The sequence below is a fragment of the Pseudorca crassidens genome, chromosome 11 (genome assembly GCF_039906515.1).
Source record: "Pseudorca crassidens isolate mPseCra1 chromosome 11, mPseCra1.hap1, whole genome shotgun sequence".
Classification (NCBI taxonomy): Eukaryota; Metazoa; Chordata; class Mammalia; order Artiodactyla; family Delphinidae; genus Pseudorca; species Pseudorca crassidens.
In genome coordinates, this window is record NC_090306.1 from 42,405,446 (window position 1) to 42,426,826 (window position 21,381).

The 21,381-nt window shown below is 37.8% G+C and overlaps 1 protein-coding gene and 1 long non-coding RNA gene across 2 annotated transcripts in view; one reads left to right on the forward strand and one right to left on the reverse strand.

Annotated features, from left to right (window-relative positions):
- The window catches only part of LOC137202823 (uncharacterized), a 48,002-nt gene extending 34,594 nt beyond the window's left edge, over positions 1-13,408 (forward strand). The window contains exon 3 of the long non-coding RNA XR_010932799.1: positions 13,166-13,408. This is a non-coding gene — a long non-coding RNA (uncharacterized lncRNA). The remainder of the gene's footprint in view (positions 1-13,165) is intronic.
- Positions 13,409-15,224: 1,816 nt separating this feature from the next.
- On the reverse strand, positions 15,225-17,407 carry LOC137202899 (olfactory receptor 8S1-like). Its single transcript, XM_067698691.1, has 2 exons — positions 17,339-17,407; positions 15,225-16,031 (listed from the first exon to the last, which is right to left on the reverse strand). The coding sequence occupies exons 1-2, from the start codon at positions 17,405-17,407 to the stop codon at positions 15,225-15,227; spliced, it is 876 nt and encodes a 291-aa protein (XP_067554792.1).
- Positions 17,408-21,381: the final 3,974 nt, after the last annotated feature.

Sequence of the window (21,381 nt, forward strand, 5' to 3'; positions counted from 1 at the left end):
TTTCATATCAGACAAAATAGACTTTAAAATAAAGACTATTACAAGAGACAAAGAAGGACCCTACATAATGATCAAGAGATCAGTCCAACAACCCTCAGAATGGGAGAAAATATTTTCAAATGAAGCAACTGACAAAGGATTAATCTCCAAAATTTACAAGCAGCACATGCAGCTCAATATCAAAAAAACAAACAACCCAATCCAAAAATGGTCAGAAGACCTAAATAGACATTTCTCCAAAGAAGATATACAGATTGCCAACAAACACATGAAAGAATGCTCTCTAATCATTAGAGAAATGCAAATCAAAACTACAATGAGATATCCTCTCACACCAGTCAGAATGGCCATCATCAAAAAATCTACAAACAGGGCTTCCCTGGTGGTGCGATGGTTGAGAGTCCGCCTGCCGATGCAGGGGACACAGGTTCGTGCCCTGGTCCAGGAAGATCCCACATGCCGCGGATCGGCTGGGCCCATGAGTCATGGCCGCTGAGCCTGCGCGTCCGGAGCCTGTGCTCCGCAATGGGAGAGGCCACAACAGTGAGAGGCCCGTGTACGGCAAAAAAAAAGAAAAAAAAATCTACAAACAATAAATGCTGGAGAGGGTGTGGAGAAAAGGGAACTCTCTTGCACTGTTGGTGGGAATGTAAATTGATACTGCCACTATGGAGAACAGTATGGAGGTTCCTTAAAAAACTAAAAATAGAAGTACTGTACAATCCAGCAATCCCACTACTGGGCATATACCCTGAGAAGACCATAATTCAAAAAGAGTCATGTACCAAAATGTTCATTGCAGCTCTATTTACAACAGCCAGGACATGGAACCAACTTAAGTGTCCATCAACAGATGAATGGATAAAGAAGATGTGGCACATATATACAATGAAATATTACTCAGCCATAAAAAGAAATGAAATTGAGTTATTTGTAGTGAGGTGGATGGACCTAGAGACTGTCATACAGAGTGAAGTAAGTCAGAAAGAGAAAAACAAATACCATATGCTAACACATATATATGGAATCTAAAAAAAAGAAAAAGGTCATGAAGAACGTAGGGGCAAGACGGAAATAAAGACACAGACCTACTAGAGAATGGACTTGAGGACACAGGGAGGGGGAAGGGTAAGCTGGGACAAAGTGAGAGAGTGGCATGGACATATATACACTACCAAATGTAAAATAGATAGCTAGTGGGAAGCAGCCGCATAGCACAGGGAGATCAGCTCTGTGCTTTGTGACCACCTAGAGGGGTGGGATAGGGAGGGTGGGAGGGAGGGAGACACAAGAGGGAAGAGATGGGGACATATGTATATGTATAATTGATTCACTTTGTTATAAAGCAGAAACTAACACATCATTGTAAAGCAATTATACTCCAATAAAGATGTTAAAAAAATAAATAAAAATTTAAAAAAAGAGAGAGATCAGTCCAAGAAGAAGATATAACAATTGTAAATATCTTGCAGTCAACATAAGAGCACCTCAATATATAAGGCAAATGATAACAGCTATAAAAGGAGAAATTGACTGTAACACAATAATAGTGGGGGAAGTTAACACCTCACTTTCATCAATAGAGCATCCAGATACAAAATCAATATGGAAACAAATGCCTTGAATGACATTAGACTACAGATGCACTTAACTGGTATTTATAGAGCATTACATCTGAAAGCAGCAGAACACACATTCTTTTCAAGTCCACTCAGAACATTCTCCAGGAGAGATCACATGCTGGAACACAAAGCAAGTCTTGGTAAATTTTAAAAAGTCAAAATCATATCAAACAACTTTCTGACCAAAATGCTATGAGATTAGAAGTCTAGCACAAGAAAAAAAAACTGTAAAAACAAGAAGACATGGAGGCTAAGCAATATTCTACTCAAAACCCAATGGATCACTGAAGAAATCAAAGAGGAAATAAAAAAAAATACCTGGAGAGATGAAAACAAAAGCATGATGATCCAAAACCTATGGGACACAGCAAAAGAAGTTCTAAGAGGGAAGTTCATATCAATACAATATTACCTCAAGAAACAAGAAAAATGACAAACAATGTAAGCTTACAATAAAGCAACTAGAGAAAGAAGAACAAACAAAACCCAAAGGATTTCCTTCCTTAGCAGAAGGAAAGAAATCATAAAGATCAAAGCAGAAATAAAAATGGCATAGAATCCAAGAAATCAATAGAAAAGATCAATGAAACTAAAAGGTGGTTCTTTGAGAAGATAAATAAAATTGATAAACCTTTAGCCAGACTCATCAAGAAAAAATGGGAGAAGACTCAAATCAATAAAATTAGAAATAAAAAAGGAGACCTTACAACGGATATCACAGAAATACAAAGGATCATAAGAGATTATTACAAGCAACTATATGCCAATAAAATGGACAACCTGGAAGAAATGGGCTAATTCGTAGAAAGGTACAATCTCCCAACACTAAACCAGGAAGATATAAAAAATATGAACAGACCAATCACAAGTACTGAAATTGAAATTGTGACTTAAAAACCCCCAAAAAGTCCAGAACCAGATGGCTTCACAGGTGAATTCTATAACATTTAGTGAAGAGTTAACACCTGTCCTTCTGAAATTCTTCCAAAAAACTGCAGAGGAAGGAATACTCCAAAACTCATTCTATGATGCTAGCATCACCCTGATGCCAAAACCAAAGACACCACAAAAAAAGATTACTGACCAATATTACTGATGAACATAGATGCACAATTCCTCAACAAAATACTAGCAAACCGAATCTAACAATACATTAAAAGGATCATACACCATGATCAAGTGGGGTTTATCCCAGTGATGCAAGGATTCTTCAATATTCACAAATCAATCAGTGTGATACACCACATTAACAAACTGAAGACTAAAAACCATATGATCATCTCAACAGAGGCAGAAAAATTTTTGACCAAATTCAACACCCATTTATAATAAAAACTCTCCAGAAAGTGGGCATAGAGGGAACAAACCTCAACATAATAAAGACCATATATGACAAACCTACAGCTAACATCATACTCAATGGTGAAAAGCTGAAAGCATTTCCTCTAAGATCAGAAATAAGACAAGGATGTTGACTCTCCCCACTTCTACTGAACATAGTTTTGGAAGTTGTAGCCACAGCAATCAGAGGAGAAAAAGAAATAAGAGGAATCCAAATTGAAAAAGAAGTAAAACTGTCAGTGTTTGCAGATGATATGATACTATACTTAGAAAATTCTAAAGATGCTACCAGAAAACTACTAGAGCTCATTAATGAATCTGGTAAAATTACAGGATACAAAATTTATACAGAGAAATCAGTTGCATTTTTATACACTAATAACAAAAGATCAGAGAGAGAAATTCAAGGAACAATCCCATTTACCATCACAATAAAAAGGAAAAAAATACCTAGGAATAAACCTACCTAAGGAGGCAAAACTCCTGTACTCTGAAAACTATAAGATGCTGATGAAAGAAATCAATGGTGACACAAACAGATGGAAAGATATACCATGTTCTTGGATCGGGAGAATCAATATGGTCAAAATGACCATACTGCCCAGGGAATCTATAGCTTCAGTGCAATTGCTATCAAATTACCAAGGCCATTTTTCTCAGAACTAGAACAAAAAAATCTTAAAATTTATACAGAGACCCAAAAGACCCCAAATAGCAAAAGCAATCCTGAGAAAGAAAAATGGAGTTGGAAGAATCAGGCTCCCTGACTTCAGGCTATACTACAAAGCTGCACTAATCAAAACAGTATGGTACTGGCACAAAAATAGACATATATCAATGGAACAGGATAGAAAGCCCAGAAATAAATCCACACACCTATGGTCTATTAATATACAGCAAAGGAGGCAAGAATAATACAATGGAGAAGAGACAGTCTCTTCAAAAAATGGTAGTGGGAAAACTGGACAGCTACATATAAAAGAATGAAATTAGAACATTCTCTAACACCATACACGAAAATAAACTCAAAATTGATTAAAGACCTAAAAGTAAGACAAGACACTATAAAACTCTTAGAGGAAAATATAGGCAGAACACTCTCTGACATAAATCGCAGCAATATCTTTTTTATCTGTCTCCTAGAGTAATGGAAATAAAAACAAAAATAAATGGGACCTAATTAAATTCAAAAGCTTTTGCACAGCAAAGGAAACCACAAACAAAATGAAAAGACAATCCACAGAATGGGAGAAAATATTCACAAACAATGTGACTGACAAGGGATTATTCTCCAAAATTTACAAACAGCACATGCAGCTCAATATCTAAAAAACAAAGAACCCAATCAAAAAATAGGCAGAAGACCTAAATAGACATTTCTCTAAAGAAGACATACAGATGGCCAAGGGACACATGCAAAGATGCTCAACATCGCATATTATTAGAGAAATGCAAATCAAAACTACGATGAGATATCACTTCACACTAGTCACAATGTCCATCATCAAAAAGTCTAAAAACAGTAATTGCTGGAGAGGCTGTTAAGAAACATGAACCCTCCTACACTGTTGGTGAAAATATAAATTGGTACAGCCTCTATGCAGAACAGTATGGAGGTTTCTTAAAAAACTAAACATAGAGTTACCATATGATCCAGTAATCCCACTCCTGGCCATATATATGGAGAAAACCATGGTTTAAAAAGATACTTGCACCCCAATGTTTATTGCAGCACTGTTTACAATAGCCAAGACATGGAAGCAACCTAAATGTCCATTAACAGATTAATGGATAAAGAAGATGTGGTACATATATAGAAAGGAATATTACTCAGCCATTAAAAAGAATGAAATAATGCCATTTGCAGCAACGTGAATGGATGTGTACATTATCATACTAAGTGAAGTAAGGTGGACAGAGAAAGACAAATATCACATGATAGCACATATGTGGAATCTAAAAAAATGATACAGATGAACTTATTTACAAAATATAAACAGACTCACTGACTTAGAAAACAAAGTTATGGTTACCAAAGGGGAAAAGAGGGGGGAGGAATAAATTGGGAGTTTGGGATTAACATATACACACTACTATATATAAAATAGATAATCAACACAGACCTACTGTATAGCACAGGGAACTCTACTCAGTATTCTGTAATAACCAAAATGGGAAGAGAATTTGTGGAAGAATAGATATATGGATATGTATAACTGTATTACTTTGCTGTATACCTGAAACTAACACAGCATTGTAAATCAACTGTATTCCAATATAAAATAAAACATTTTTAAAATGCTATACAAATATAAATATATCAAACATTAAATAAAATAAAGTTCTTAGAATGCCTAGCAGATAGCAAGAACTATATAATTGTTATAAATAGGGACAACAACATGTGTGTAATCATAAATAAGGAATAATTCACCATGTGGACAGGGGCCATGATAAAATTGGGTCTTTTGACATTGGAGTTGGTTAAATGAAGAGGAGGGTATTTCTTGAAAATTCTTAACTACAGCTGGTGCTCAGAAAAGTTTGAGGTCTGAATTCATGCCATGGTTTGTTTGTTTGTTTGTTTGTTTTTTGTCTGAAACCCCTCAAGCGGTATGATATGTGGAATCTAAAAAATCATACAAACGAATGTAAATGTAAAACAGAAACAGGTCACAGATATAGAAGACAAACTAGTGGCTAGCAAAGGGGAGAGGGAAGGTGGGAGTGGCAAATTAGGGATTTGGGATTAAGAGATAAAAAACTACTATGCATAAAATAGATAAGCAACAAGGATATACGGTATAGCACAGGGAATTATAAGCATTATCTTCTAATCACTTTTAATGGAGTATAGTCTGTGAAAATAGTGAATCACTATGCTGCACACCTAAACTAATATAATATTGTGAATCAACTATACTCCAATTTTAAAAAGTGGGGCTGACACCCAGGTAACAATTAGAATGAAATAAATATCCTTTCTGTGAAAATAGAAACTTCAACTCAGACCACACGTTGAATTTTATGGCCAGAAAAATTATCTTTTGGGAAATAAAGTCATTTTCAGGCAAACAAAAACATTTCTTTACTGAGAGACGGATACTTAAAGAGAATTCTAAAGGATCCAATTTAGACATGAGAAAATGATCCCTAATGGAAGATTTCAGATGCAAAAAGACATAGTGAGTTCAAGGAGCTTGCCTATATTTTATAAGGTCTCATGTGGAGGTGGGCTGGTATTGCATTTGTCACTTGTACCCAAGATGATATTCAATATTTATGAAGTGTTTTGAGTGCCTTCTATAAAAGATACATACAAATCCCAAGTGTTATGGTTTAATAAAACAATACCAAAATTACTGATAAATATCAGAAAAGTCAATATTTGTAGTATGTAATTCTATTGTTAGCATTTCATTTCATTGGCATGCATAGGCAATATTGATATAAATAACTTTTAATTGTATACGCTAATAAATAATTGTTTTTTTAATTTAATAAGTTATGTGATCTATAGCACGTATAGGGAAAATCACATCATATAAAGTCTCCTATGTTTTTTCTATATGTTGTAAAACATCATTATGGTCTTATAACAATTTGTATTTTGTTTGTAATTGTACCTTCATAAGTATAATTGTCATAAATCAAGTTTCTTCAGCATTCTGTAAGCACCACATAAATAACAACCATATTACAGTATTTTTAAAAAGAAAGGGCAAGCAATGATATGGTAAATATCTGGGCACACCTAAATAAAAACACACCTAAATAAAAAAAAAATAGTAATAATATCTAATTTAAGGGGGGGAAAGGAAAAACTAAATTACTGGATTGAAAGGGCATATAAATTGGGGGTGATGTTGTTTTGAGTTAAAGTGTTTTATGGCCTTCATATTATCTTGAAAGAAGATAAACATACTAATTTTAGAGAGGAGATCAAGATGGCAGAGTAGAAGGACAAGGAGCTCACCTCCTCGCACAAATACATCAAAAATACATCTACATGTAGAACGGTTTTCACAGAATACCTACTGAACGCTGGCGGAAGATATCATACTATCAAAGCTTCAAGAAAGGTCACTGCATAACTGGGTAGGAAGAAAGGAGAAGAAAAGGAATCAGGATGGGACCTGTGCCCCTGGGAGGGAGCTGTGAAGGAGAAAGTTTCTCTCACCCTGGGAACCCCCTTCCTCTGCTGGGAGATCAGCTGGGACAGACAGGGAGCTTCAGAGACTCAGAGGAGAGTACAGCAGCCAGATTGTGGCAGGCAGAATGGAGAGAGAGCAGCACAGACAATCTGGCCACCTCGCTGCACTGCCCAGCTTGAGACACGCATCTGATGGTGCATGCAGGGGCTGGGTGCTGAAACTCATGCTTCAGCAGACAGATCCAGGAATAGGACTGGGGTCTGTTGCATAGAGACAGCTGAAGAGACTGTAGTTCAATCTGGGCCACAACCAAGAGTGTATACAGGACGGAGCTCGGGTCTGCCATAGAAGCCCCATTGTTAATGGGTGTGTGAGGTGAGGGGCGGGGCTCCACCACTGCAGCCTCATTCTCACCTTGCTCACGGTGGGCACGGCTCCACCTCTATGAGCTCTGGGAGTGTGCAAGCGCTGGTGGGTTGCCCACATGCAGAGGTGGGACTGAAATCTGGGCTGTGTCCCAGAGGCTGTTTGAAGTCAGTGGATTTACACCACTGGCTTTGTAAGCGCAGGGCCTGTGGGACATCCGAGAGGATTACTGGTGCGCCAGGGGCTGGGGTGGGTCCAGTGTTAGCAGCTGTGGGCTTTGCAGGCACGTGCACGTGGAGGTGGGGCTGGGGTCTGGGCTGATTCCATAGCTCCCACAGATGGGCCCAATGCCTGAGTTCCTCAGATCTGTACTGGTAGATTTGCACTGGTGGTTTGTGAATACAGCACCTGAGGGACATCTGGGCCTATTGCCTGCATTCCCCTGGTTGAGATGGGGCTGAGGTCAGTGCCAACAACAGTGTATTTTGTGAGCCTGCACATCAGATGACAGGTGACACCACAAAGCATACACACTTCCCTGTGGACAGCTCCTGCAGAGGAATACTCAGTGACTCCTCTCTCAGTGGGCATACTCCAGTTGGGCCTATCTCACACCACAGCTCAGAAAAGGATCTGGGGGCTTCTACTCCAACTGGGGAGCAGACCCTGCCCCCAGCAGGGCTGTGAAAACCACCTAGCAAAGAGTAGGTGCTGCTTAACATAGGGTGCAGGCTCTGGTCACCACAACACCAATCACACCTCCTATCAAGGGGATAACAGCCAGCACACACTGAGGAAACACGTGGCAGGCATCCATATTAAAAACAGCCCTCATGCCAAAAATATTAGACTCATGCAGGCTACGCAGGGATGCTCCCATATAAAAACAGCCCTTCAAGACCACAGTAGATAACTGTTTCTCCAAAATTCATAGAGTCAGACAAATATAAATAAAACAAAGAAGCAGAGGAACCATTCCCAATTAAGAGAACAAGAGAATCCTCCTGAAAGAACAATGAAACAGACCTATCCAGTCTACTAGATCTCGAGTTGAAAAAGGAGGTAATAAAAATACTGAAGGAATTAAGAGAGGCTATCGATAGAAATACAGATCACTGTAAAAAGGAGCTAGAAACTATAAAGAGGAGCCAATTAAAATTTAAAAACTCATTTGCTGAGACAAAAGCCGACCTAATAGCAAACTAAATAACGCAAAAGAACAAATAAGTGATCTGGGAGACAGAAAAATGAAAATCACCCAATCAAAACAGACAGAAAGACAAAAAAAAAAATGAAAGCAAGATATGAAACCTATGGGATAATATAAAGCATGCTAATCTATGCATAATAGGGATCCCAGAAGGAGAAGAAAGAGAAAAGGGATAGAAAATGTATTTGAAGAAATTATAGCTGAAAAATTCCCAAACCTAAAGAAGGAAACAAATGTCTAGGTACAGGAAGAACAGAGGGTCCCAAACGAGGTGAATCCAAACAGACCTACACAAAGACATATTGTAATTGAAATGGTAAAAGTTAAAGAGAGGATTCTAAAGGCAGCAAGAGAAAAACAAAGAGTTAATTATAAGGGAAGCCCTGAAAGGCTATCAGCTGATTCTATACAGAAACGTTGCATTCAAAGCCCTGAAAGGGAAAAACCTGCAACCTAGGATACTTTACCCAGCAAGTTTATCATTTAGAATAGAAAGGAAGAGAAAGAATTTCTCAGACAAGCGAAAATTAAAAGAATACAGCAATACTAAACCTATCTTAAAAGAAATATTGAAAGGTCATCTTTAGAAAAGAAACAATCTATAGAAAAGAGAAAATCACAATTGGAAAGTAAATCACTTAAATAAGCCAGTACACAGATTTAAAAACAAACAGACAACTTGTGAAAGCAATGATAACTACAATGAACAGCAAAAGGATAAACATGAAGATGTAAAAGAGGACATCAAATCATAAAATGTGGGGGAGGTGAGTAAAAATGTAGTTTTCGTTTTCTTTTTTTTTTTTAGAATGTATTTGAGCCTATATGACTACTAGTCTAAAGCAAGTAGATAGAGTAAAGGGTTGACATACTTGAAAAACAGGGTAACCACAAATCAAAAACATACAATAGATTCACAAAAACCAAAAAGAAGAGAACACAACCATAATACAAAAGAAAACCATCAAACCACAAAAGGAAAAACAAATAGAAAAAGAAAGAAACCATCTAGAAGAAATACAAATCAACTGGAAAACAAGGTTTAAGATGGCAATAAATACATATCTATCAATAATTACCTTAAATGCCAATGGACTAAATGCTCTAATCCAAAGACATAGAGTGGCAGACTGGATTAAAAAAAATAAGAGCCTGTGATATATTGCCTACAAGATACCACTTTGGGCAAAGGACACACATTGATTGAAAGTGAGGGAATGGAAAAAGGTATTTCATGCAAATGGAAATGACAAGAAAGTGGAGGTCACAATACTTGTATCAGACAAAAAAAAGACTTTAAAACCAAGGCCAAAAAGAAAGATAAAGAAAGACACTATATAATGATAGAAAGATCAATACAAGAAGAGGATGCTACACTTGTTAACATATATGTACCCAATATAGGAGCACCTAAATATATAAAGCAAATATCAATACACAAACAGACATAAAGAGAGAAACTGACAGGAATACAATATAGTAGGATTTTAATACCCCACTGACATCAGTGGACAAATCTTCCAGGCAGAAAATCAGTAAGGAGATAGAGATCCTAAATGACACAATAGAACAGTTAGACTTAATTAATATTTTCACGACATTACATCAGAAAAAAAACAGAATGCACATTCTTTTCAAGTGCATGTGGAACATTCTCTAGGATAGACACAAAACAAACCTCAACAAATTTAAGACGATAGAAATTATTTCAAGCATCTTTTCTGAACGCAATAGCATGAAACTAGAAGTAAACCACAGAAAAAGAAATGAGACAAAAATGATTATTTGGAGACTAAATAACATGCTACTAAAAAACCAACGGGTCAACAATGAAATCAAAGAGGATATTAAATAATACCTTGAGACAAATGACAATGAGAACACAACCATACAAATTCTGTGGGATAATCATAGTCTATGGGATGCAGCAAAAGCAGTCCTAAGAGGGAAGTTCACAGCTATACAGGCCTTCCTCAAAAAACAAGAAAAAAATATCAAATAAACAATCTACCACCTAAAAGAATCAGAAAAGGAAGAAAAAACAAAACCTAAATTCAGCACAAGGAAGGAATAATAAAGATCAGAGAGGAAATAAATAAAATAGAGATTAAAAAACTAGAAAAATAATCAATAAAACCAAGAGCTGGTTCTTTGAAAGGGTAAACAAAATTGACAAACCTCTGGCAGGGCTCACCAAGAAGAAAAGAGAGAGGACCAAAATAAACAAAATAAGAAATGAAAGAGGAAAAATGAGAACTGATACTCAAAATACAAAAAACCATAAGAGAATACTCTGAGCAATTACATGCCAACAAATTGGGCAACCCAGAAGAAATGGACAAGTTTCTAGAAACATACAGTCCACCAAAACTGAATCAAGAAGAAATAGATAATTTGAACAGCTTATCACTAGAAGTGAAGTAGACTCTCTAATTTAAAAAATCCCCTGCAAACAAAGTCCAGGACCAGATGGCTTCACTGGGGAATTCTACCAACCATAAAAAGAAGAACTTACATTGATACTTCTCAAAACAAAAACCCCCAAAACCAACCAAACATACAAAAAACCAAAAGAATTTCATCATCCATTAGATGATAGGGTAAAAGGAAGTGAATAAAAAATGATTCTCAGGTTTCTGTCCTTGATGACTGAGGGGTCCCATTGATTAAAAAGGTGACCCGGGAAAAGAAGTATTTTTGAGGGAAAGATGATAAACTCAGTTTTGAATATGCTGTGTTTGATGAGCCTATGAGACAGTGATGAGACATCCAGGAGGCACTTGAAGCTAGAGTCCTGAAGTTCAGGAAGATTATTTGGGCTGAATATATGAGTTAAAGAACCATCAACAAGCTTACACAGAGACAGCCCACTCATAAGAGAAGATGCTCTAGGACAGAGTTTCATATACCAGAAAAATTTAATGAAAAGAGAGAAAGAAAAACTCACAAAGGGTCCCTGCACTCATTCAGCATGGTCAATCATGCACCTATGCCTCTCTGATCTGAAGGGTCCACTAGAGGTCATGAGCCCCAATGCCCTCTATAGGTGAGGAGACTGGGTCCCAAGGAGGGGGAAGTGACCTATAACTCCTTCCTCTAGCTCCATCACTCACTAACCAACCCATCATGCCTATTTCTCTTTTTCTTCCTAACCTGCTAAGAACCATCATGTCTCAGTTCAAGGGTCATTTCCTCAGGGAAGCCCTCACTGTCCATCCCGACACAGTAATTTTCTTTTGGTATACTTGTTTCTCTTTTATTATTCTAGTTATAATTGTAAAAAAAAAAAAAAAACCTTTTTAGAGTATGTAAGAAAGTTTTTCCCATCCTCCCTCAACCTGTCCCCACTCCCTGCAGACTACCTCTGTCTTATTACCCTTCTTTGTCTTCACAGCGCTTACCAGCACCTGCTATTTTAAAATACATTTATTATCAATTTTCTCTTCTACTGAAATGTAAACTCAAAGATTTTGTCTGTTTTGGTCATTACTCTATCTCTAGCACATAAAAGAGTGCCTAACATGTGAAAAGGGCTCAGTATATATTTACTAAGTGACCGAATGCATTTGTTTCACATCTGTCTGATTTTTGAGTAAGTTCTGTGAAGACAGAGACAATGTCAGTATTTTTCGTCATCTCCTCAGAGCTTAGCACAGTGCCTGGCACTTAGTAAAGGTTTATAGAATAAACGTATGAAAACACCACAAAGCTAGATTTTGCATAAGCTTGTTCTATTTTTAATGCACCACACATAGGAGATCATAAAAATATTTTTGGTTATTGAATAAGTAAAAGAATTAATGAAATAAATAATCATATGATCCGTAGGCAACCCCACTGGTAAGACCATAAGTTGCACTGGCAGTGAGATGTTACATACACTCTATGGCCTGTGTCCTCTTTGAAGGAAGGGGCTAGTTTGAGGTCTCTGTGGCTTTCCTGAATGGATGGTAATGGGGCTGTACAGAGTCAGAGGACCTTGACGTGAGCCTCAGCTACTGTGCAGGCAGTCAGACTTCGGGCAAGGAGGAAAATCTGAATCTGAATCTCTGTTTTCTCATTTGAGTTATCTCCCAAGGTCTACATGACAAACTATGTAGAAATAGGCCTTAAAGTCGAGTTTCAGGTCCTAATTCCAACACCAGGTGGTTTAGTTTGGGAACCTTGGATTTGTCACTTCACTTCAGAGAGGATTGGTTACATCGTTGGAAAAAATAGGGATAACAACATGTCCATAATGGAGTAAAACTGATTGGAAAACAAAAGTAATTTGCTAATGTATGAACTCTATTTCTGATGAGAACTAACTTACGTAGTTCATGATCTTTAACAAGGCAATTCATTCTTCTTCGTTTAGTCTAAACATGCTGCTGGGTACAGGGTAGTCTCCCCAGTTTCTACCTAACATATTTTGTTATTTTAATTGTCTTCTCAATATTTAAAAATTTCCCTCTTTCCATATCCTTCTACAGTATTTACCCTTTGGGATTCATCATCTGGCACTGAACGACTCTAGAAGCTTTCTGTATCCTGTCTATATGCAGGTTCTCTCTGCCATGCTTTGGAGCCGCTGCAATTCCTCGGACAAAATTAAAGTGGTGAATGCATGAGTAGCCTAAAATCCTATGCATATACTAGAAATATATATGGGAATCCTCCACTCTATTTGCAGATTAAAGCCAGATGATGATACTGTTCTACATCTATTTATATGGAAATAAACTATTTTAAATTGTAATAACCAGTGCTGGCAAGATTTGGTGAGTCTTATATGACCTTATACATTATTGGTAGCATTATATTTGGTACAATAATTTTGGCAACATGAAATCTGAGTTCTCTCTTTTGGAAATTTATCTTAAACAGATGATTCAAAGAAGAGAAAAAACTGTGTATGAAAATATATATTCCAGGGTTATTTTCAAGACAGTGACACAAGGATCAACCTAAAAGATCTAATAACTGGAGAATAGCTACTTTATTTTTGTAGAAACAAATGACAGAATATTATCTAATGATTAAAATGATAATTATAGAGGAGAGACAGAAAGAATATATTCATGATATCTAATAAAAAATCAGAATACATGATTAGTATAAATTCATTAAATTATGTAAAAATATGCACACAATAGGGGCTTATGTGGAATTAACAATGGAAAAATAAACAGCTGAGTTGTTTGGGTAGTAACAGAATGGTCAGTTGTCTTGATTTTACATTTTTTTAAATATGTTTTTTATATTTTCAATGAAAAATACCTTTATGGGGGGTAATATGCAATCCAAGTTCTACCCTTTTGCTTCAAATTCGGCAATTAATTAAGCTCAATTCCAACAAAATATATGCACCTCTTCCTCTTCCCATTCTATTTCTACCCTGTATATTCTCTAACAAGATTGAACTCGGTCTGAGAAGCCATTTCTTCAAGGAGTCTTAAATGCTCAGCTGGAGAATGGAACTGGCTCAAGTAGTTTGATTTTTCTCTTAGTTATTCTGCTTTATTCTTATTTCTGTCCCCTGTCTACTAGCTCTTTAATCCTAAATTTGTGGTCTAGGAAATGTGGCTGGAGGATACGCTCTTGAGGCCACCGGGAAGGTTGAAGGCTATTGAAAGGCTCCTGGTAGAAAAGGAAAGAAAGAAACTTTTTTTTTTTTTTTTTGCGGTACGCGGGTCTCTCACTGTTGTGGCCTCTCCCGTTGCGGAGCACAGGCTCCAGAGGCGCAGGCTCAGCTCACGGGCCCAGCCACTCCGCGGCATGTGGGATCTTCCTGGACCGGGGTACAAACCCGTGTCCCCTGCATCAGCAGGCGGACTCTCAACCACTACGCCACCAGGGAAGCCCAAGAAAGAAGCTTTATAAGGGAAGAGAATGTCTTGAAGTGAAGACTAGAGGAGCTGTGCTCTTGTGTAGTAGGAAGAAAGGGGTATCAAAAATGTCCTTTTGGGCTCTTTGTACTTTTTCACTTGCCATTCTCTCCTCATCTTATTCCAGCTAGCTGAAACTTCTCTTGTCAATACTGTCAACCCCTTTCAAACCAACGTTGCAAAACCCAATGGTAATTTTTCTGCTTTCTTCTTATTTGAATTTTCAGTGGCATCCAACACAGCTGACCTCTCTATCCTCCTTGTAGCATTCTCTTTCCTTGGATTTTGTGACACAAAAATTTCCTGATTTTCCTTCTTATTTAATGGCTGCTGCTCCTGTTTCTCTTGCTGGGTCATTCTCAACTTGAACTAGAAATGCTGGACTGCTCCAGATCTCATTCCCAGGACCTCCTCTTCACTTCATTTTCCTTAGATGTTCTATGTTACTCTTATATCTCTAAATACCACATATATGTCAAATATTAGCCCAGACCTCTCCCCAGAATGTCAAAATAATACGTACAACTTGACATTCCACTTTAATGTCTAATAAGCATCTTAAGCAGCTTAGCCAAAATGCAACTAGCCAAACAGCCAAACTAACAAAAAATCAAATCCTTAATTTTCACCCTTCTATTGTGCATTTCCCCCAATCATGCTGATTTTAGTAAGTGATGCCACCATTTTTACCCAGTTGCTCAAGTGAAAATCTAAGACTTAGACAAGATACTACAGTGAGGTAGGAGGAACAGGCGGAGAAATCCTTGTGTTTGCTTGTGGTGGAGTTGATGCTCAGAATGGTAGACACAATGTGAGAATAGGAGAAGAAAACGAGGAGGACGGTTCCAATGCTGTGTGTGACATAAGACCAGGCCAGCACAGTGAGATTGGTGGAGCAGGCTAGAGGGAAGAGGGAGGGCAGCTCACAACTGAAATAGGAGACAGTGTGGGTCTCACAGAACTCTAAAGAGCCAGCTCCAAAGATATTGATGTGATCATCCAGAAAGCCCAGGCCCCACTGGGCCAACAGCAGTCCCACACACAGGTGGTTTCTCATCACCTGACTGAATACCAGAGAATGACAAATGTCAACATAGTGGTCATGGGCCATTGCTAGGAACAGGAAGGATTCAACGCCCTCAGAGGCAGAAACGAAGGAGATGTGGGCCATGCAACCTGCTACTGAGATTGCTTTCTTTTTAGACAAGAGATTTTCCAGCAACTTGGGCACTGAGACTGAGAAGTAGCAGATATCAAGGAAGGAGAGTTGTCCTAGGAAGAAGTACATAGGTACATGGAAACGGGAATCAGCACTGATCACCAGCAGCATCACCAGATTCTTCATCAGGGTTAGGAAGTAAACCCCAAGGAATAGCACAAAACGCAGAGCCTGGATGTGGGGGTCAGCAGATAGCCTGAGGATGGTGAACTTGGTGATGGTGCTGTGTTTCTCAAAAAGAAGAAACTTTCCCTTGGAATGAAATTAGCATTTCGAACCTCATTTTTTGCCTATTTCCTCTGGGCCTTAAATCCTTTCTCTATACACATTATTTCTTGACTCTGGGATCCAAGTTCAAGTTTTGAACCACCTTCACTAACTCTCTAGACTCAACAGTATCTTTGATTTTCTTATATTCTACACCCTCAACTCTAGATCAAGCTGGTGCTGCTCAGTCTTTAATAAAATATTTAGATAGATGATAGATTACAGCATTTGCAGATGCAGAGAGAACTTGCTAATGTAGGTGGAAGGGCTGAATTTACTGAAAGGGGAATGTCAATAGGAGCCAGAGAATAAGTGGAGGAGTTTACCTTGGGAATAGGGATGCTTGATCCACTGTTAGAGGAAGGAAAGCAAAGAGTGTGGAGAAAGATACAGGCAAGTTTTTGTATCTGGAAGGGTAGGGAGTTTCCTATTTATAGCCTCTATATTGTCAATTAGGTGAAAGGTAAAGTCATCAGTGGGGGTATGCAGGGGGAGACTGGTGTTTGAAATAACTACTTTGGATTAGTTGCAGTGGTGAAGTATAGTCCAGATTTTTGGTTATAAATTTGAGTCCAGTGGTCACTCTTATGTGATTTTTCTCGTGTTTGGTATATGTGGAGAGTAAGTCAGTCATTGCATTTATGTCAGACATGTGATGTAATAAAAGGAGAGATGGGTTATGGAGTTAAGAAATTTCCTTGGTGATTAAATGAATGAATCTTGCCTGTGTAATGAGAGAAGTAAGGATATGAGTGGTATGAAATGAAAATGTGGTCGACATAAAGGATTAGTGTTCTCAATGCATATGAAAAATGGTTGGTGTAGGAACACTAAATTAAATGAATCAGACAGAGAGGTGACTGTGGTAGGAGAGTGTTTGAAATTGAGGTTTTTGGAGGTGCTGGCTGAATGTGTGAAGGAAAACATCCTTGGATGGAGGGACACAAGGAAACCAGAGACTTGGTACTATTTTAATTAAGATGAGAATTTTTTTGGTTATTTTTTCTTCTTCTCCTAGAAAAGTCACATGATGTTAAAACATTTAAAAATATGTTAAAGTTTTAAAATTTAGAAATTAGAGCACAAGGAAGTTAGTCCAGAGATACCCCAGATGTTCTACTGTGGAAAGGCACCTGTCTCAATTGGTCATGATTACTTATTCCCCTCTACAGATCCATAATTAAGTTCTATTTAAGAGTGTTATATTCAGACCTTGCTACATTCTGTGTTCTCATACCAGATTTAGCTAACTTATGCTAACCCAGAACTTGCCCAGGTTCACTTGCTCTGACCTGACACTGAGACACAAACTCAGCCTCAAGATCACTATTCAAACTTGTTGGCTCAGTCAGCTGGTTCATTCTGGCCTTCCTGTCTTATGGCTGATGCAATTAATTACTTAAGGGAGACTGAGACTTTTCTCCAATTGTTTCTTCACCCAGCAATCAAGCCCTTGTTAGCTACCAAGTCCCAATTAACCTGTGAACATAATCCAATGAGCCAATCAGTAGACACGTTGGCAGAATTCATTCAGATTCAGTGACAAAGATGTTTAATTGGCTTGTAAAATATGCTTTGAGAACTGCCAGTAAGGAGCTGGCTCAGTGTATTGTTTATATTTTTAATTTTTTGTATAATGTGATATTTTGACATTAAACTTTCTGGCTGTGGAGAGTCTGCCTCTCACCAGGGATAGCTAATTCTTAGAGAGATAGCAAAGGAATTAGCATGGAGAATGCCTTTAATATACACACTAACCAATTCACAGCCATATCTCCTCTATGTAGCCCTTACAAGCCAGGAAACAATATTCGTCTGCCTTAACCATCCCAGGGCCAGGTACCAGGCAACCAGGGACCACCCCTATAGCACGGAGCCTCCCAAAATTATTCAACCTAGCCAGTTCCAAACTGTTCCTGCCCTGCCTTGCCTTCTAGTGAAAACCCCAGTAAAGGCTCTAGGCCACGCTCTCTCTCTCTCTCCCCTTCTGCCTCCTCACCAGTGCTGGTGCTTCCCCACATGGCCCTGTGTGGTATGCCATGCCTACTGTTTCTAGTACCTCTGAGTACAATAGATTTTGTTTTCCTGAACCTCTCCTGTGTCTCTTCCTATGGCCTGAGACATACCTGGGGTCAAGTCATCAAGTCCTAGTTCTGTTTCTTACTAGTTGTATGATCTTTGGAAAGTCTTTAAGGCTTCCCTATCTCAATTTTCTGATCCATAAAATGGCATATAGTAATACCTCTCTTATATGGTTTTAAGAAGTTATTTATATAACTTATATGCGGTGCTCAGCATACATTGGTTATGACAGACTTATTTGTTATTCGTTGCCTTAGTTTTAATCCCTCAATATTCTCAAGGAGAGGACAAGAGTTAATTTTGAGGGCAGATCAGAGCATGTTAGTAAATAGAGAAAAACCAGATCAAAGAGGGAGAGACGGAGATGGATGGGGGAAGGATGATCTCACTGTAAGAGCAGAGTTGCAGGAAAGCTCAAAGTACAGAGCAAAGGAGACACAGAGAGGAAGAGATAAAGAGTAGAGATAAGTGGCTCAGGAGATATCAAGGCAGACCTAGCTCTCCTCTTCCCCAGTGGAGAGAACCCTCTAGGTGCTCTGACCTGTTAACAGAATGTCTCAATAAACCATGCAGGTGGAAAAGAGCAACAACTCTTTTCTCTGAAGAAAAGCTCTTGTCTATCTACATGACAGTATTAGGGGGGAAAAAAAAGTATATTAGTGTATGTGCCAGGAGTCTCCCTGGCTAAGATTTCAAAATCCTTTTTTAGATTCTTATAAACTTGGGCTGCTCTGAATCCTAAGAAAAGTACATAGATATACAATTTGGGTGGGTAACTGATCATGCAAGCCCAGGATACAGCTGAGTTGATTCCTTGAATTCCTTGGAGTTCAGCCAGAAGCAAATTTTTGACCTCATTATCTTAGAAGTTTCCTTATATGCAAGTATGTGTGTGTTGACAAATATAATCTTAATGACTAAACCTTAAATAGGTTTTTGACTAAACCTTAGTCAGCTTGACTAAACCTTAAATAGGTTTTTCCTGAATATAGGTCCCTGACCTTCCTTTTCTTAGAGCATTTGCTGGCCCTGATCTCCCTTTTCTGAGAACATTTGCTTTAAAAACTTGAAATTGTAAATTCTTTCTCTGCCTCTTTAAAATGAATGTAAATCTTCTCTCAGCTTCTTGCCTGTCTTTCTCGAGGTCCTGAGAACTATCTCTTTGAAATGTAAACACTGAAGAAGATAGTACTCCTAGCTCTCAGTCTATGTAGAAGGACAGGAGACTAATTTACATAAACAGCAATTAGTAAATATGGATGGCCTAATCACAGAGAAAAACATTTGCAAACTCAGGAATAACTCAGTGAGCTTGACATCCCATTGACTGACCATAAGGAACACACACACACATACATGCTCTACTGAGTTGTAAGTATAGCTACCACTCCCCCTGAATTAGGCTTATTTATGCATCCCACCATAGATAGCACAGGTTAACATACATGTCTCAACAGGGTAAACTTGCTCCACTAATTTTATCACATGGCCAAAGGAATAAACTAGCGTGTACCTTCTCTACGGACAAATGGGAAAGAGGAGAAAGGTGGAGTTGAGCAGTGCTTCTTCTCCCTAACTCACCAATTGGGTAACAACTTGCCCTCTGGTGGGGTTGGAAAGATTGACTGAGGGTTAGATGGTGTCTTAGGTTGGGATCCTGAGAAACAGAAACTGAGAGGGGTGTTCATATGTATATAATTTAAAGGAGAAAACTCTTAGGAGAAATCAGTAAGGAAGTGAGGGGAATCCATTATATCCAGAATAGGGTAGGATTTGTACAAGACTGTGGTTTCAGGTAAAGTCTAGCAGCTGTATCCTGAGATGAAATCCAGTGGAATTTCTGAACTTTAGAAGCTGATTTAATCTCTCATAGGCTCCACTGTTGAATACTGTAAAGAATTAATAAAACCCATAAGATTATCAGAGCATCAGCCAAACACCTAAAATATTATTAGAAGAAACAATTGTGCTAGCACCAGGTAAGTTATTTCAAGCAAACTGAATAAACTCAATTCATTGTTCGATTAGAACTACATTACCATTGTCAAAGACCATAACAGAGACATACAGGGGCCTGGGGGAAGGTAAGCAGATGGAGCAAATTTTGCTTTTATGGTAACCAGGATACCAGTCACTCTTTGCTTGTTGCCTGAAAGACATGACTTGTTTACTAAGACACAAATGAGAAAAATAATCTGTCAAGAAGTAATTTTGGCCCTATGTTTTGCCATATTTGTTGGGCCAAAGCCATATATACACATGGATGCATCTCTCAGAAAGTGATATTTAAAATATTGCTGTCTTAGAAAGAGTAAACATTTGCAATAGTGGTAGTCCCAGTCCCTGGGATAGTTACTGAAGTAAGGTACTTTCTTTGCCTCTCAGTATTCAAAATATTTTAATTTCTATTTTGTTCTAGCATTTGTTTCTGACACCACATGTTAGATCAAATGTGGGCTCTGTCACGACAACCTGTACCTCAATGTTCAGAAGGTAAAATCTGAGGAGTTGTGAGTGAAGCACCAAAAACCCCTGCTTTATCTCTTACTCCTGATTAATTATATCATCTTCCTTTATCTTTTAAATTATATTTCCCTCATGTTTTGATGATAAGACATGAGCATATTTTTTTAAAATAAATTGAATTTTTCTTTTCGATTTTAGGGGAAAATATTTCAAAAGACAGCATGTTCCAAGCACGTTGTTGTTGTTATTGCTTTTTAGTTACAATTTTAAGGTTTTAACTATTTTATATCAAAATTGAGAAGATAGCATAATTATTTCACAATAAAGTATCCTTGTTTTCTTCTTTTGTTTATTAATAAAACATTCTTAGGGTGGAGATTCAGTTTATTACTTTGGGGACTATTAATATCTTCACAATATTGAGACTTCCAACACTTGAACATAGACTATTTTTTAACTTATTTATTCTTTATTTCAATAATTTTTGTGACTTTATATTTTAGCGTATTTTCAGGTTCACAGCAAAATTGAGAGGAAGATACAGAGATTTTCCATTTATCCCCACCCCCACTCATGCATAGCCTCCTCCACTATCAATATCACCCACCAAAGTTATACAGATGTTACAACTGATGAACCTACAATGACACATCATGAACAACCAAAGTACACAGTATACCTTAAGGTTTACTCTTGGTGTTGTACATTCTATGGATTTGAACAAATGTATAATGACATGTATCCATCTGTATTATACAAAGTAGTTTCACTGCCCTAAAAATCCTCT